Here is a 16161-nt window from a genome sequence, read left to right on the forward strand (position 1 = left end):
CTCCTTATTTTTCTCTCTACTAGTTGTTGGACCGCGCGCTACCGCGCGCGGTCCCCCAAGATATTAGAATCGGTTTGGTATATTTAATTAGCGTGCTTCAAACACCGAGCTAACCATTAAGCTCAAAACAATTGCAAATGGTAAAAGATGACACAAACAATCACGAAGTTATGGAACCGTACGAATTGGCGACCATCATAATTTTGTCTATGGAAGATAGATACAAAGTACTTGTGCAAATTAGAACATAAGGTACTCGGCATAGTGCCCGAGTTATAATGGAATATAGATACAAAGCACTCGTGCAAATTAGAATATAAGGTACTCGGCATAGTGCCCGAGTTAGAATAGAACAAGAGTTCTTATGTTTATATTACAAAATATGTAAGGGGTTCTAGATAGTGAGGCTTCATTCCCACCTTCTATACGATCGCAACAGAAGCTATTTCTGTTGGCATGAAGTGTAGGACTCGTTGATTCCAGGCTAAGTAGAGACTACCTATATCTTACAAGTTTCCAAGGTAGATCAACTACAATACTAATTATTTTACAAGACATTAATCTTAGCTAAGCAAAAGGGTGGATGACTGATTGACTTGAATTACATACCAGAGGATCTGGCTTCTTCATCCTAAGCAAAAGGGACAACTAATGATGCACTTGAATTACTTACCAGAGGAGTCATCCTCCTCTTCGTCTGATTGTCTTGCAATACTCCCCTGTGCAGCATGGAGCTCAGCTATGAATTCCTGCTTCAGTTTCTTTTGAGGAATGGCTCCTTGCTCTGGCTGCTTCCCAGTAACCATTGCTTGCTCAGGGTTCTTCCTACGAAGTGTTGGTTGTTCAAGCTGCTGCCTAGCAATCGTTGCTTGTGCAAGCACCTGGCTGGCACTCGGACCCTGTTCAGCCTGCTGATCAGCAAAGTGATGCTCAACATTTTCTGCTTGGGCCTCCCCAGATTCCAAATCAATCGATTTCAAGCACCATTCAAGCACGCCGTTCTTTGAAAGGCCCATTGTTGGACCGATTTCCAGCAGAAAGTGGTTGGACTTGAGCATTTCCTGGAGCTGTTCAAAGGTCGCTGCATCATTCTGGAAATACAGGTGTTTGTTAAGCTTAGGAAACGTTTTCCAGCCTATGTATGGTAGAAGAAACAATTGACACCGAAGGATTAATAAAGGCAACACAAACTGCAATAAGCTCCTAATTTCATATGCAAGTATATGGCTGATTGTTTAATAAGTTATCTACCTACTAAGTTTTTGATAGTCCACTGTAAGAATTTAAATGTCATCAGGGAAGTGTGTATAACAAGTTCGAATGCCCTTTGTGTGGTCTCTGTTTGTCTTTCATTTCTTATGTAATTTGCAGTTTTAACTTGATAAATTTAAAGTTGATTTTTTACAGTGGTCGCCTAATTTTATAACAATGTGCAGCGTTGCGTTCTTTTCTTTCTAAATTTGTATATGTGTACATTCTAATGGGTTTTGCAACATTCTTCCATGGTTGACTTGTTAGTCTAAGGGAGATAGGCTTACGCTGTGCTTCATCCTGAACGTGTCTGCAGCCGTCATCCTGAACAACTTTTCAGAATCTTCAGTGAACGAGGTGCATTCCATTGTGCCAGTCCCATCAGATGCCACGAAATTGTAGGTAATCCTGCAATGATCATTTGCAAAAGTGTGACACAGCATTACATGTATTCGTCTGTAACAAAGCATTCTAAAGTTTGCAGCTTACTTTGGAGTAGACACGGTATCTGCCTTACATCTGGTGCAAGTGTAGGATGTCCCTGCTGGAATGTCTCCACGCCGTCCACAAGCAGAGCACCCCAGGTATGCATTGATCGTGCTCATTTGAGGGTTGGGTATTGTAACCCTGAGCCAATGGCGTTGCTCTTGCAAGGTGTTGTAAGGCTAGGGAAAAAATCCGACAGGTTCACAAGTCAGGCACACTTCTTTATATTCTGAAGTGCATCTACATTACCGGAACAATAAGACATACATTATTTGTGTATCACTTTTTCGCATATGAGTGTGGGTTTCCAACAGGTTTAAGCTCAGTTACCCCGGGCCACTTTCTTGAGGCCGTCACTTTTTCGCATATGATCGCTTTATTATGAAGCAACATTATAACATCTCTAATCAGACTATGCATAAGACAAGCTTGTGTATTACTTATGTCACATGTATTTCTGTTCTCACTGAATGTAAAGTTAGCGTAGTTGGTTGGATGGTATTTTGTCGTTACTTAGTTTAGCAGTTATGCAATGCAATATAGTTTAGGTTATGCAATGCAATGTAAACACAATGATGATGTTGTAGCAGTCCTTAAATTCCCTATCTATTTTTAGTAGCTATGCAACGCAATTTAGTTTAGGCTATGTAATATCTTTGATGTTCCTTCCATTATCCGTTTTTTTTTTCTTTTTGCTGACATTTTTTCCTTACTTAGCTTAACTTAGCTTAGCAGTTATGCAATGCAAACATAGTCCAACACTGATATGGCAGCCTAGAAATATTAGTTTTTTGTTGTTGGGAATATGAAATCATCTGAGATTATTGTGTCATTGACTGGAGTTTTAATAATTGTAGACGATAATCAAGGTACATAGGACAAAAGCAAAGGTTTATACCCTTTTCAGCTTCAGGGAGTCCAGTGTGATGATCACCTTCTCTTTCGTAGGGTTCCTGACATCCAATACCCTTGCTTGCCTGTCACTCAGCCAGTCGGTGCGATTTTTGACCCTACAAAACATATCGAGGTTAGTTGCCAGGTATTTTATGTTGTGTTTTTAAAGGATAAGGAATGACATGTGCTGTCTTACCATTCCCTCAATGCGTCTGCTCTTTCTCCTTTTGGATCAGTAATGATTCTAGTAGACATGGTGGAACCAAGGGAAAATCCTGTACATTTCGCAGCGTCTTTTGTAAGATAATTGAAACTGTGTATTCAGACACTAATGGAGGATTAAGGTAATCAAAACCTTTATGAAAGCTGCCTCTCAAAGCCGTGAATCCAAAAACAGTGACCTGTTCTGCCCATGAGGAGAGCGGTTTGCAATGTTCTCCAGTCAGCTCGTTCCAAACAGTAATTGTGATTGGCTGCTCATTGCTGCAAAAGTGGCGAAGGTTTGGCACTTATGATTAAAGCGCAAGATGTTTAGATTTTTAAATAGAGTATGAGTCGTACCTATGGTCTGTCACCACAATTTCACGAACTAAGTATTCGCGTTGTTCAAATCCAGTGACTTTCCGTGCTTCTTCTTCGAGGTATAGAACAACAGCAACAATATCTGCAAATAAAAGGAGCATAGAAATAAGTATTGGCGCATGTGTATAGTATCACAACATAGTAGGGAAGAGGGTAGGTTCTTTACCAAATCTGTCAGTTGGATCATACACTCTTGGGATGGTGGCTAGGCATTGGTATTCCGGTAATACTGGCCCTGACTCAGCATTCATTCGTTGGATTACCGCCTGTGAGCCAAAGCTCATCTGGTATCCAAGCAGACCGTATTTCGCGTCTTTGGCTTTCCAATATTCATCGCTGGCTTTAATCGTAGCATTAGCTATCTCATAACTCCCTAAGTGTTCAATAGCTTCCTTGTAGACATCAATTTGATTTCCAAAAAGTGCAGCACGCATTCGATTTCCCTGCATAAAGCAATAGCATACAACAGCTTAAATAAGTAACTACCACCAGTACATGTGTGCATATTTGATAAATAAAACCGTAACTATACATGGTCAACAATATGGGAGAATAGTCGAAAGGCCTATTTTCCTAAGGCAACGGGTTTAGGCAGAACTGAATCCTTTCTAGATAGCAGCTATGCATTGGGAATGAAGCAACAGAAGAAAGCCTAACACCTGTGGGGGAACATTGATGTATAGGACTGACATAGAAAACATGCATTTTGGGAATAGCTGATTCTGGTCAATATTACATTTAAATCACTAATCTGGGTGGCCTAAAACTGCTGATTTTACTGCATAAATCAGACTGATACACATGGCATCCAACCTTATTCATGGTTGGGCCTCCCTGCCCTCCACTGTGTGAATAGATAAAGCTCACCAATGACTTTGCATCATAATTTAATATAAACTAACAACTGTATGGGCATACTCCCCTATAAAAAGCAACCTTCTCCAACTCACTCTCTCACCTATCCTCTATTCAGGTATACTGTTTTCTGAAGGGAAATAAATCCCTATTCACCTAAAAGCCTCAAAACTAAACGCTCCTCAAATGGCAAGTGATGTGAAGATCGAGTCGTCTGTTGTACCCTTTGGTACACAACATATCATGTTCAGCATGCTTAGATGGTGTATGAATACCTGGATACTTACAGAAATATCACAATTAACATGAATGTTCTGATGTATTGTCGATACTAAGTACCATGGTCTGATGTATTGTCGATACTAACACGACATACAGTTAAATTACCAGGCCATGGGTAGGTTTGATGAGATGAAGGTTTATGAAACTGAGGGTTGACACCATGAATGTCTGGTTCGATTGGTTGTCCCCCCAGGGTATGCGCCTTCAGAATTACAAACCACCTAAGGACCAGCACTATATGAGCAACAAGAGGTAACCGCTGGACAGCTCTATTATGAGCCTGTCCTGGTTGCATTGGTTGCCCTGTGGCTGGCCCTCCCCGGGCACAGGCTTGATCAGACCGTCCGTCATGTCTTGCCCCCATAATGTATAGAGAGCTACCTTCGATCCAATGTATCCTAATGTTAGACCTATTAATGAAGCAGTGTTATTCATGTCCCCTAAATTTGCAAGTGTTGTATGTATTTATCTATTTGCTTTTACATTATAGTTTTATGCCTTATGACGGTGCTATTCCGTTAACTTATTTAAGGTATCTATTAATGCTAAATAAGTTAACGGAATAGCATCTTCAATAGCAAGCCATATGCAAAAAACACAAACAGGCCAAGGAAATAAGACTATACCAGATTTTTTTAAAAAAACAGCAGTTGCATGCATACAATTCGATATAAAACATTGATGATTAAAGAGTTATTACCAGAAACCTAATTCCAGTGGTGACCACGTGCGACTAAATATGCAGTCGTATCCAGGAAATCCAATAATTTGATAGATGACGTACGCTGGCCAGCAGTTCTTATGTTTTTTGAAGAGTAAGAAGGTAGGATGTTTATGTTTTTCAACTAAGTGTAAGGAGTTCATATGTTTTTTAAAGAGCGAGGAGGTACAACTTTACGAGTTATTCTTCTGAATGGACAACTAAGTGAAAGGAGTTCCAGAAATTCTAATCGTTTATTATGGAACGAGGTAAATAGAATAGGTAGATATTCTAATCATTGATTACGGAATGAAAAATTCTAATCACTGGACGGTATTTATAATGGGAACTCTAATCACTGGACGGTATTTATAATGGGAAAAATTCTAATCACTGGACGGTATTTATAATGGGAAAAATTCTAATCACTGGACGGTATTACGGAATGAAAAATTCTAATCACTCGACGATGCTACTATGTTAACGTATCTAACGTATCTATCAATGCTAAATAAGTTAACAGAATGGCAGCGTGAATAGGAAACCATATGCATAGACCACAAACAGGGCAAGGAAATGAGAGTACACCAGGGGAAAATATGTAAACATAGCAGTTGCATGCATACAATTCGACATAAAACATGTATGATTACAGAGTAACATGGAACCCCATATACCTAATTTCAGTGGTGAACACGTGTGACTAAACATGCAGTCATATTCGGGAAATCATTATTGTTTACAGGAAAAAAAACTCCTGGACGATATTCATAATGTAAACTCTTTTTCAGATCTGAAGTGTCTGTGATACTCATATTTGTTATACTACTATGTGTTCAACATTTCCAGGTTGACAGATTAGCAGGGATTTCCTTTTTCCCAATATATTATGTGTTGACAGATTATTAGCATTCTAGTACTGAGTGTGTAAAGGAGATATTAGGAATTTCCTTTTTAAAAAATTATTATGTGTTGACAGATTCAGAGGAAAAATCAACACCAACTGCTGCTTGAGAAATAAGCAGCATCTTAGAACTAACTCTAAAAGATAGAACACTCAATAGGCAACTAAAAGTCAGCAGCTTAGTAAAGGCATGGGGAAAAAACAGATGGAAATAAACTTGGCAGAGAACATGTAAGCAAGCATGAAAAAAAGGGAAACGAAATGAAACAATTATACCTTGTCATCTTCCATCACAAGTCCTTGGAATAGGATTCCCTTTGAAGGAGAGTTCCTTTCCGGTCCTTTCTCTACGACCTTGACCTTAACCTTGTAGCCCTTGCTTTTTTCGGTTAGCTGATCCAGATACACGCGTTCAGGCTTCATTTCTTAGAGTTTGTACACATGGTAAGAAAAAGAAATATGATTAATCCCACAGAAATAATCATGAATTCTGTTTTAGCTAACATAACAACATCATCTTATTTTGTAACTGTGTAACTTTGAATTATCAATTATGCAGAGAATACAAAGAAAAGAAATATGATTAATCCCACAGAAATAATCATGAATTCTGTTTTAGCTAACATAACAACATCATCTTTTTTTGTAACTGTATAACTTTGAATTATCAGTTATGCAGAGAATACAAACCTAGTAAAACAAATCTATATTCAATTGGCAGGCATTTGAAAAACAATAATGCAAACATTTATGATCTTATACATCAAAGCAATAAATTCCATTTGATTTGGTCATACCTGACAAACTGCAGATTCTGATTGTGGAGAGGAAGCTGTAAAATTCTGCTTAGGTTGTAAAAGATTGGGACTGAATAGAGGGTGCTACATCTTCATATATAGAGGGAAGGAAAACCTGTGGTTCAAAAGAAAGGCACAGCAGTAAGCAAAGAGGCATGGGCAAAACAGCAAATCAACTATTCAGAATAGTGTTTTATTGTCCTTGTAGCAGGTGAAGTCTTGTATTACCATGTCCTAACACTATTTAAACCATACTTTGCTATGTAAAAACGCGTTGCCTTAAACTTTAAGAGGGAAATCTTTACCAGGTACAACTGATTTTAAGGACTACAATATAAAAGGATACATACCTCTCTAATGGGTATGACCATGTACTGTGGTCTGCTGGTTTTTTATTTCCTGAGAAAAAAACAAACACCTTTGGAAGAGGCTGAAGTATTAATAACATTATATAAGGTTAGGCTGGAAAAATTAGTGTGAAGTATTAATATCATGATGAAAGTTTAGTGCTTCATAGATTTCTGCGAGATTTGCTATTTAAAGGGTTACGGAACATCCTATATTACGGTGAGCAACATCTGTAGAACCATGATGGTTACATTCGTATAACCAGTTTCCGAGTGTATATTTCAAAAGAAGTTAGTAATAGATAAGTTGCAAGCGTCTAAAGTGATATTCTCAAGCTAAGTTGACAGGGGAAAAAACGCCTTAATTAGGAATACTCGAGTAGGGAAGTGGGTAAAAGTGGTGATACAAAACCGGCTCGATTAGGAAACTTGCTAAAATTGGTGGTTAACCTTTTGAAGATTGACCAAGAGAACGGCTACATTTAATAGGATGCTTACTATACAGAAACAAATGCATGTTCACGACATTATAACAGTTTAGAACACAAATCTCAAAACCAAATTCAGCAGTCTATTCTTACAACTTGATCGCACTAAATTATGCATACACCATTGGAACTGTGGGCAAAATGAGGGGATACGTCATGAACCTCGCTCATACCTGCAAGCAACGACAGTCTAACTTTCAGTTTACATTTGGTTCACTCTCAAAATAAAGAAAGATGAGGTTTTTTTATGTTCACATGTAGTTCATATTACTTTGAAACAAGAATCCAATGACAGTCCGTATTATTTCGTTGTAGTTTTTTGATTCTCTGTAATGCACTGTACTGCTTGAATTAGACAAGTGTGCACTTTATTTTCTTTCACCTGGAAGTGGTGATTAATATGTCTCACCTACAATGGATGTGTTAAGTAAGCTACAATATGAATGTATTTCATAATACCGGTTTAATCAGCAAACGTGTGCAATTTGGTTGTTCTGAATCTGAACTACAATGACCAAACAGGCAAGCAAAAGAGCCCACATAAATCTAAGCGGGCTGGTTATAAATACTAATATCCTACAGAAAGAACCTTTGACAACAGTTACTGGAACCCGGGGTCTGTGCACAAAAAAAGGAGGTTATCTCTGGTGTACAAGCTATAATTCAGTTAAGCATAGCAGGAAGATACTAATTGAAAGTACTCTGTCAGGATATGCATTTCTATTTTGGAAAACCAAAAAGGAGAAGGATTAACGAAGAGGGAGCAACACAGAAAAATATAGAATCTCTTTGGCTATTATAATAACTCCATGTTAAAGTTTAAGGACTTGCATTTAAACGACCTAATAACACTGGTTTTAGTGTCACCCAATCGCTTGAGCTTAGGTGCTTTAATAATGAGAGTAGAACACAAAGGGACTCACAAAATACTACCAAAATAGCACATATGCAAACGTGTTTATCAGTTAGCTACTTCCAATGTGCAAATTGATATTTAAGCAGATGGGTGTAATGAACTTACAGAAAGAATAATATGAGGTTGTATGAGCTATCAGAGCCCTCACTTGGCATATATGAACACCAAAAATTTCTTGATCTGCATCAAAACAAAGCTTAAAGCTTAGTATTAGAGGATGGACATCTACCTGGCACATTATTTGGCATGACACCATTGGATCATAGGTACAAAATCCGGAATAAAGGGACACACCAGGTTTCCAATGTGTCTATGAGTTTTTGCCAGTTTTTGAGAGAAGAGCTAGTCAAAATTTGAATTAAATAAACCAAACAGTTAAGTCTATTAGGAATCAGAAGGAAACCGAGAATTATAATTTCAACTCCTATATATGATGCGCACAGCAAAACAGTGTGTATTAACTGCTAGCAGTTGAATGGAAGAACAAATAAGAGCATGTATATATATACTTGACGATAGCAACATTGAAATGCGGGGTGAATACTTTTGAAAGATCCTATGCCAAACTTGTTCAATTTCTTGTAGCTAAAAGTTTTCTGTCTCTATACATAAGCTAGCCTTATTGACTGGTGAAAATAAGGGGTGATGCTAGATTACTTAGTCGCACTAAAACAACGAATGTTCACCAAAGATGTATTCAATTAAAATAAATCAGAATCAAAGGCAGCAAAGTAAGGGCATACAGAACTGAAGAGGGTATATACCTTATTTATCATTTCCTCTGCAACAGGAACCTGCAGATGACATTAGAATGCATGTGCTTGCATGATTTTCTACACAGGTGGGCTGTTTTTCACGGGCATATTTGCAGCACAAACCAAAAGGCACAAAAAGGAGCAACAGCTGCATGGCATGAACATGTTTGGTTACAGTAAGCCGTACAAGAATAATAACAAAGCAAGCTGTAAATGCACAATCAGGAAGCAGATAAAAAGGTTTGTGATAGATTACCTGTATATCATATGATACCGGCTAATCTGAGCACATCATAAGAGATGACATTTCTAACATGGTGCTCAGGTTGGTGTCCCGGAGATTGTTTTGAAACAACTTTGACGTTACATGCTTTTCTAGCACGAGACAATGCCACATAAAGCTGACCATGGGAGAAACACGGCTGGGGAAGATAGATGGAGACTTGGCTTAGTGTTTGCCCTTGTGACTTGTTTATCGTCATTGCAAAGCTTAGTTTTATAGGGAATTGTTTCCTCTGAAATTGGAAAGGATAATTGGAAGATGCAGACGGCCGAAGCCTAATTCGGGGTATAAAAACATGGCTTCCGCTGTGCTGCCCAGTCGTGATCATGCATTCAATCAGATTCGGGTAGAAATTCTTGCATATCATACGTGTCCCATTGCACAGGCCAGACGAAGGCAGGATATTGCGAAGCAGAAGAACTGGACAATTTTTCTTCAAGACGAGCTTGTATGGGCTCATTCCACCTGGGCAGAGGGTGTGTATAAATTCAGGAGGATAGATCGCGCTATTATCATCAAGAACTGTATCAAAACTCCTGTACATAACAGATTCTCCAGGGAATTTGTCTATCAGGGTAGCATTGATATCATCAACATCTTCATTCAGGGGGGTCAGTATAGCCGTTGTTGTGAAATTGCCTGGGGTGGACCTGCAAACATCTACCTCGGGAAATGCAATTGCAGTAAGTTCGGCAATAGGATCAGAAGCGACCTCAGATGGGTGTACTATCTGCATTGGCAATTGCACAAGGTCATTCTCGCCGGTTTGCAGCTCACCATTTCCAAGAGAAAGCAAAAACGCAGAAAAGTAGGGATCTTCTCTTGCCCGAACATTTTCAGTGAGATTGAACCTAATGAACCGAGGCCAAAGAACAGAACTCACTAAGCTAGCAGCAACAGCTTCTCGCTGTGTTTTGCGGGGTAGGACGGGCAGGACCTGACGGAAGTCGCCACCAAAAACCACAAGCTTGCCACCAAAAAGGGTATTCTCATCACACAAGTCTCGTAGAAGCATGTCTAATGACTCAACATTTTCTTTCCTTGCCATTGAAGCTTCGTCCCAAATAATCAACGATGTCTCTTTTATTAAACATGCAAGACTGCCCTGTTTAGGAACATCGCAAGCAAGGGAAGCATCAGAATCTATCGGTATTTTAAACCGAGAGTGAGCAGTCCTCCCAGAAGGTATATTTGATGCTGCAATTCCAGATGTCGCAGTTGGTAGGACAATCTTGTTCATCAAACGAACCTCTGCATAGAGAGCATTGTATAGGAAGGTTTTACCTGTTCCTCCGGGCCCGTCTATGAAGAATGCACCAGGTTTCCCTTTAAGAACGTGGTCAATAATGCTGTCAAATGCCTCCTGCTGTGCTTGGTTTAATGTGTTACGGGCATCAATACAGTCCCGAGGTATCGGTGCATCAAGTGCATCGATAATGTCTTTTGTTCGCCTGAACTCTTCATCTTGAAAATCATTTAAATGTTGTAGGCCAAAGTCTCTAAATGATTTCCCCATTGCTTCAAGAGATTGCTCAACAGATCTAACAGTGAGCTCCCTTGACCTGCTATCAGAACTCGGAAACTGGTGCCTATAATCTTCAGAGAGAGCGTCGTAGTATTTTAACCAGAGGGCATTGGGGTCACTTGGCTGGCAGAAGATCAGCACTGTTGAAAAGAGCTGTCGGAATGCAGTCGGCATTTGCACTTCACACGCTTCAGCTAAGCACAAGTCGACAGCGTTGTCTTCCTCTAGCAATTTCAGCCGCAGAGCTGTCTCCTGAAAAGTGGCACACTTATATCCATCAACAGTTCGGAGATGATCAAAGGATCGCGGGCTATCCACATGCATCAGTAATAATCTGAGGAAGTAACGTTCCCCTTCAGCAGGTGCTACAAAAGTGAGCCTGCCAACAACAACGGTCTTGTTGCTTCTTTTTTTCCATTCTTTACCCTCCCACTTATAATGCTCTGAAAATTCTGCATATGTATAGCCCGTTCCATCAGGTGTGGCAGCATTCATCCTAAAGAATTCTGTAAGTTGAGTTCGAGATCTTTTATCATTTAAAATGATCTCGTCTAAATTCTCATGAGGCATTACCTGGATTGTCTGCAAGTTAGGCAGATGTATTTGCAGAGGCAACACCGATGGAAACATCTCAAACAGATCGAACCCGAAAATTCTCCATGCTGCCTCACACGGGGAAACCCACCTCCCAGCCTGGTACTGTTGTATCTCATCAACAATAGCAGTGCTACCATCCTGCACGTTGAATGAGATCCTGTCATGGCCCTTGTACACATATTTGTACAGGTATTTGACTGCCATTATGGTCGAACAAACCTCAACGTTTAAGTGGCAATCAAAAAGTGATGATAGGTACGGGTTATACGGAATAACTGACCTGTTATCCATATTAACCCTGCGAATACAAACACTTTCTCCAGTATCTATCCTTTTATAAAGTGGGTATCCATCGCTGCTGTTAGTTGTCTCGGCAGCAAATTTTTTCGGATATCCATACTTGCAGTGCCCCTCATTACCTTTCCGTTTCATGCACGCACAATCAGGGTTCAGTTGTCCACATGGGCCATGCATCATGTGTTGAAGAACAATCTTCCTCAAGTGAGGGTTGGCAAGAGGAGGGATCTCAGCAGAAACAAACTTATCAAAGTCAGCAGGGCTTCTACTCTTAGAATTGGGTTTAAGGATAACAAGGAAATGAGCGTGCGGCAACCCCCGTTTCTGGAACTCAACAACATATATCATAGCAGCAACTTCACCAAATATTTTTTTTTCATGATATGGTGTTTTAGCGCTATCAGTTTAGCACGGAAAATCCTTGAAACTAAATCTGGCCGGTTTTGTGCCTCCTCTCCGACAGCCAACTCTTGTTTAATCTCTGGCCAATTAGGATTGCACGTCATTGTAAGGAACAAATCAGGCTTCCCATACTTCTTAACCAAGGACATCGCATTCAAATACCTCTTTTTCATATCCCTAGGCCCCCCCAGAAAACTTGGTGGTAACACAACTCGATGCCCCACATTAGCTGCACTGTTTTCACCGCTCTCGACAGTGTCGAGTATACCTTGGTACAAATCTGCCCTGATAGTTTGCTGGTTCTTTCGGAAAAAGTCCAAGCGAGTGTTTTCAATCTTCACGTACATGTCAACAATGTACTGTTGGAAGCACCTCCCTGCCCTTAGCAGCATGTTACAAGGGCGTATCTGAAGCTTATAAGCATAATACTCTCTGCAAGAGATATGCTTAGCTGATCCTTCCCGACCTTGATGAGCAACTGGTAAGCAAAACAATAGGCCATATGTTATTACAGATGCAAAAGAGATATGCTAAAAAAAGAATGTAGCCATGGGTAGAACAGAGTAAATGAAATTAGTAAGGCATACGGTTATCTTCTTGAGCCAAGAAGTCTTCAACAGTGTGGACAGCACACGATAAGACAGGATCCTGATGAGTGGCAAGCTGTTGTTGCCCACCCGTTGACATCTTTTTAAGCCCTTGATGCCATCCACAATCTCCAAATGGGAATAAGAGCGGATACTGAAGTGCATCATAACAACCATAATAATGCATTATTCTATGGGAACTGTTTGATTTTCCGGAAACCAATATATGTGGACTTCTACTTGTACTGGAAGATGTGCTTTCAGACCAAATGACTGCAACTTCATCGGATGTAGGAGCGTTATAGACATTCTGATTTAGCACAGTGTTTTTGTTAAGTAAAATCTGGGTATCTTCATGGACCTCCATTTCTTGTAAGGATCTAAAAAATCTAGCATATGGGTTTCTTTGCATGACATTCATTAGGATAGCGATAATTTCTGGCTTTAATTCTGGGAAACAGCCTACCCGATTTTCAGCCTCGTGTTGGCCATCATAAAAGTATAGTTGCAAATATTTAGGGTTGTCATTAGTGGGAAGCAAATTAGGGAGATAGTGATATATTTTCCCATGTAGCTTAAATACATATATGCCTTTTTCGGTCTTCGAACTTAAGTCCCCCCCAAGGGAGCTAAAAGCAAATAGATTATTGTAAAGCCGTGCATATGTTCTGAAATGCACAGCATCACTGTCTCGGGAATCAAATAGCTTTACAAGCTCATCTGGGTATGCATTGGAAGCTAGTTTAATTTCTCCATTGCCGCAACAAAAGCGCAGCGACTCAAATTGGAACTTCTTTGCAGAACATTTTGGGCAATATTCAGGTGGAGATAGTGCAAGAGGTGCAGCCGGTAATGGCTGTCCAATCACTGCAGCAGGCACCTCTGGTTCACAGGGTATACATATTAGCGATGGATATTTAACCAGGTGTTAATAATTAAGATGATTTAAGGACATGTTTAAAAGTACTTGGTGGTTTTGGCCTAGTATTCTTTGGCCTCTGTTTCTTGGGTGGTTGTGTTCTAACCTCAGGCAACTCACTGTAAAACAACGAATAAGCCTGTTTATAAACATGCAAAGTAACTATGGAACATGGCTTTGTTATATACCATTACCTGCATGAACCTGTAGGCTCAGCCATGGCCTGCACACTCCTCATGCGCTTGCTGCATCTTGGACGGCTTACATACGAACTACTCAAGAATTGATCTATGTTTAACAGAATTCATAGCAGGCTATGTGTAAGACACTTAATAAAAAAAACCACACGCATGAAAAGGCGGAGGAACTTACTCATCACATAAGTTGGCACGCTACCTATTTCCAAATGTTCAGTTCCCTGCACAAACCATCAGCTGTTTAATCTGCAAACACAAAATAAGCTAAGTCGACAAACAAAGGCACAAAGAACACGCTGTGTACAAAACGAACAACACAAGTGAGAGCCTCTCCTCAACCAAAACCCAACATTCAATAACTGAGAACACAACCTACAGACCTGAATAGACATACATGTTAGTCTGGTGTGTCCACCAACTTACATTTACATATCAAACAACCCTAGGTAAATTTAGAATGCAATTAACAATAAGAAACATGAGCAGGAGGCAGCATCAGGGAAGTGAGACACGATACATCAAGGAAAGGGAAAAGCACTGTAAAGCAGGATACAAAGAAGAGTGCTCCAAAACAAACTGAATTTCATTTAAACATAAGGATATAAGGATTCAATACAAAGTTGACTGCTATTAAAAGCATACATATGATCGCCATATACGACGAACCAGAATTTCTAAACATAGCACCATTACAACTTGAACTACCTAACAAGCTTGACAGCTAACAAAAGAGAAACTGTATGGCGATACAGCAAGAGGGAACCAAAAGAGAACTATCACCCCTAACATTACATATACAAGCCACCTAAATTCTAGGAATACATCTAGGCTTGTCCCATCAAAAGAGGAGGCAGTTTCACGAAACAGAGCACGGTGTGCTCACACCCCAAAGGTTGAACTATTTCGGTAGGTTAAACAGTCTTCCGGCGTTTGAACACAGTGTCAAGTTCAGGTGGAACAAAGAAGACCGGGGCTGCAGAAGTAGAACCAGGAACAGATGGCCTGACAAAAGAGGGTCTGGACATGCGCTTTTTGGGGGGGAGAGGAGCAGTAATCATAGAGGGTATCTGAAATGGACAACCACGGGGAGTCAAGCAGTCTTGCTCAATCACAAGGGCGCTAGGCTGAATAGTTTCTTTAACCCCGGACATGCGCTCCCTCACAGTCGAGCAACTTTCTTGTTCAAGAGAATACACAACAGCAGCGTATTTCCCAGACCCATAGTTCGCGTCTACAAGTTCAAAAGCATAGAGGCGCATCAAGCAATAGATGGCCTTCTTTGCTACACTTTGCTTAGCATCCTCAAGAGTCTCTGTATAATCCCCAACAACAGACTCCATAGCATTACTCTTGTGCGGACTTGTGAATGTCAACCAACAAACCCAAGTGTGAGGCCCAAACTGGAGATGCTCAATAGGAGCAAGCAAGACTTGAGTCTGGGCAACCACGGTGCGCAATACTCCTATATAATCCAGACGCACGTGTTTCACAGAAACTCGAATGTCCATACAATGATGTTCTGGAGGCAGGACCTGTGGATGTCCGCTTTCAATACCCTCTAACTCAACTCTCTTGAGACGATACAACCTCGCACATCTTTCAAGGGCCCTATTGCTAGCAGAAGTAAAATCCTCAACAACAACATCATATTTTTTTATAAGGCTACGGACAGCCTTCTCAGCAGCTCTCTCGCAAGACTCCTCCAGTGTAGGAGCTTCTCCGCCAATGTACACATAAGCAATTGCACTCGTTCCCGGCCTCACCGCCACGCAAACATTATTTTTATCTATATCTAACATATCGTACATTGGCTTTGGAAAGTGCAAGCACTCTACAACCTGCCTCAAAAGAGGCTGAAAAGGAATACGGATTTGTGCGGGCGGCACTGCCATAACCTGTGATGGGAAAAGGCTAAATTAAGGGGATTTTAGGCACATAAGCAAGCAAACAGTCTGAGACTGGGCACGTATATGGTTAGGCACACCGAGCAAAGCAAGAAGTACAAGAACTCGCTGTTGGACTTAAAATCAGGATTGCAGATGACCATGCAAAATGAACAAGGCAATTAGCTTGTTAGCCCACTGTACAACTGCTCTA

General features: G+C 40.3%; 3 protein-coding genes across 3 annotated transcripts; all 3 read right to left on the reverse strand.

Moving 5' to 3' along the window:
* Positions 1-665: 665 nt before the first annotated feature.
* Positions 666-9404, reverse strand: LOC130471420 (uncharacterized). Its single transcript, XM_056841534.1, has 14 exons — positions 9267-9404; positions 8608-8682; positions 7680-7759; positions 7102-7150; positions 6752-6866; positions 6231-6379; positions 3380-3656; positions 3193-3295; positions 2987-3114; positions 2828-2906; positions 2636-2747; positions 1741-1916; positions 1539-1659; positions 666-1091 (listed from the first exon to the last, which is right to left on the reverse strand). Exons 6-14 carry the CDS (start codon positions 6375-6377, stop codon positions 666-668), a joined length of 1569 nt encoding a protein of 522 aa, XP_056697512.1. The 5' UTR covers positions 6378-6379; positions 6752-6866; positions 7102-7150; positions 7680-7759; positions 8608-8682; positions 9267-9404.
* A 17-nt stretch (positions 9405-9421) lies between these two features.
* Positions 9422-12307, reverse strand: LOC130471421 (uncharacterized). The gene has a single exon (XM_056841535.1). It carries the CDS (start codon positions 12305-12307, stop codon positions 9521-9523), a length of 2787 nt encoding a protein of 928 aa, XP_056697513.1. The 3' UTR covers positions 9422-9520.
* Positions 12304-14420, reverse strand: LOC130471422 (uncharacterized). Its single transcript, XM_056841536.1, has 4 exons — positions 14240-14420; positions 14062-14155; positions 12949-13102; positions 12304-12839 (listed from the first exon to the last, which is right to left on the reverse strand). The coding sequence occupies exons 2-4, from the start codon at positions 14065-14067 to the stop codon at positions 12304-12306; spliced, it is 696 nt and encodes a 231-aa protein (XP_056697514.1). The 5' UTR covers positions 14068-14155; positions 14240-14420.
* Between the last annotated feature and the right edge of the window lie 1741 nt (positions 14421-16161).

The sequence above is a fragment of the Spinacia oleracea genome, chromosome 4, assembly GCF_020520425.1.
Source record: "Spinacia oleracea cultivar Varoflay chromosome 4, BTI_SOV_V1, whole genome shotgun sequence".
NCBI lineage: Eukaryota > Viridiplantae > Streptophyta > Magnoliopsida > Caryophyllales > Amaranthaceae > Spinacia > Spinacia oleracea.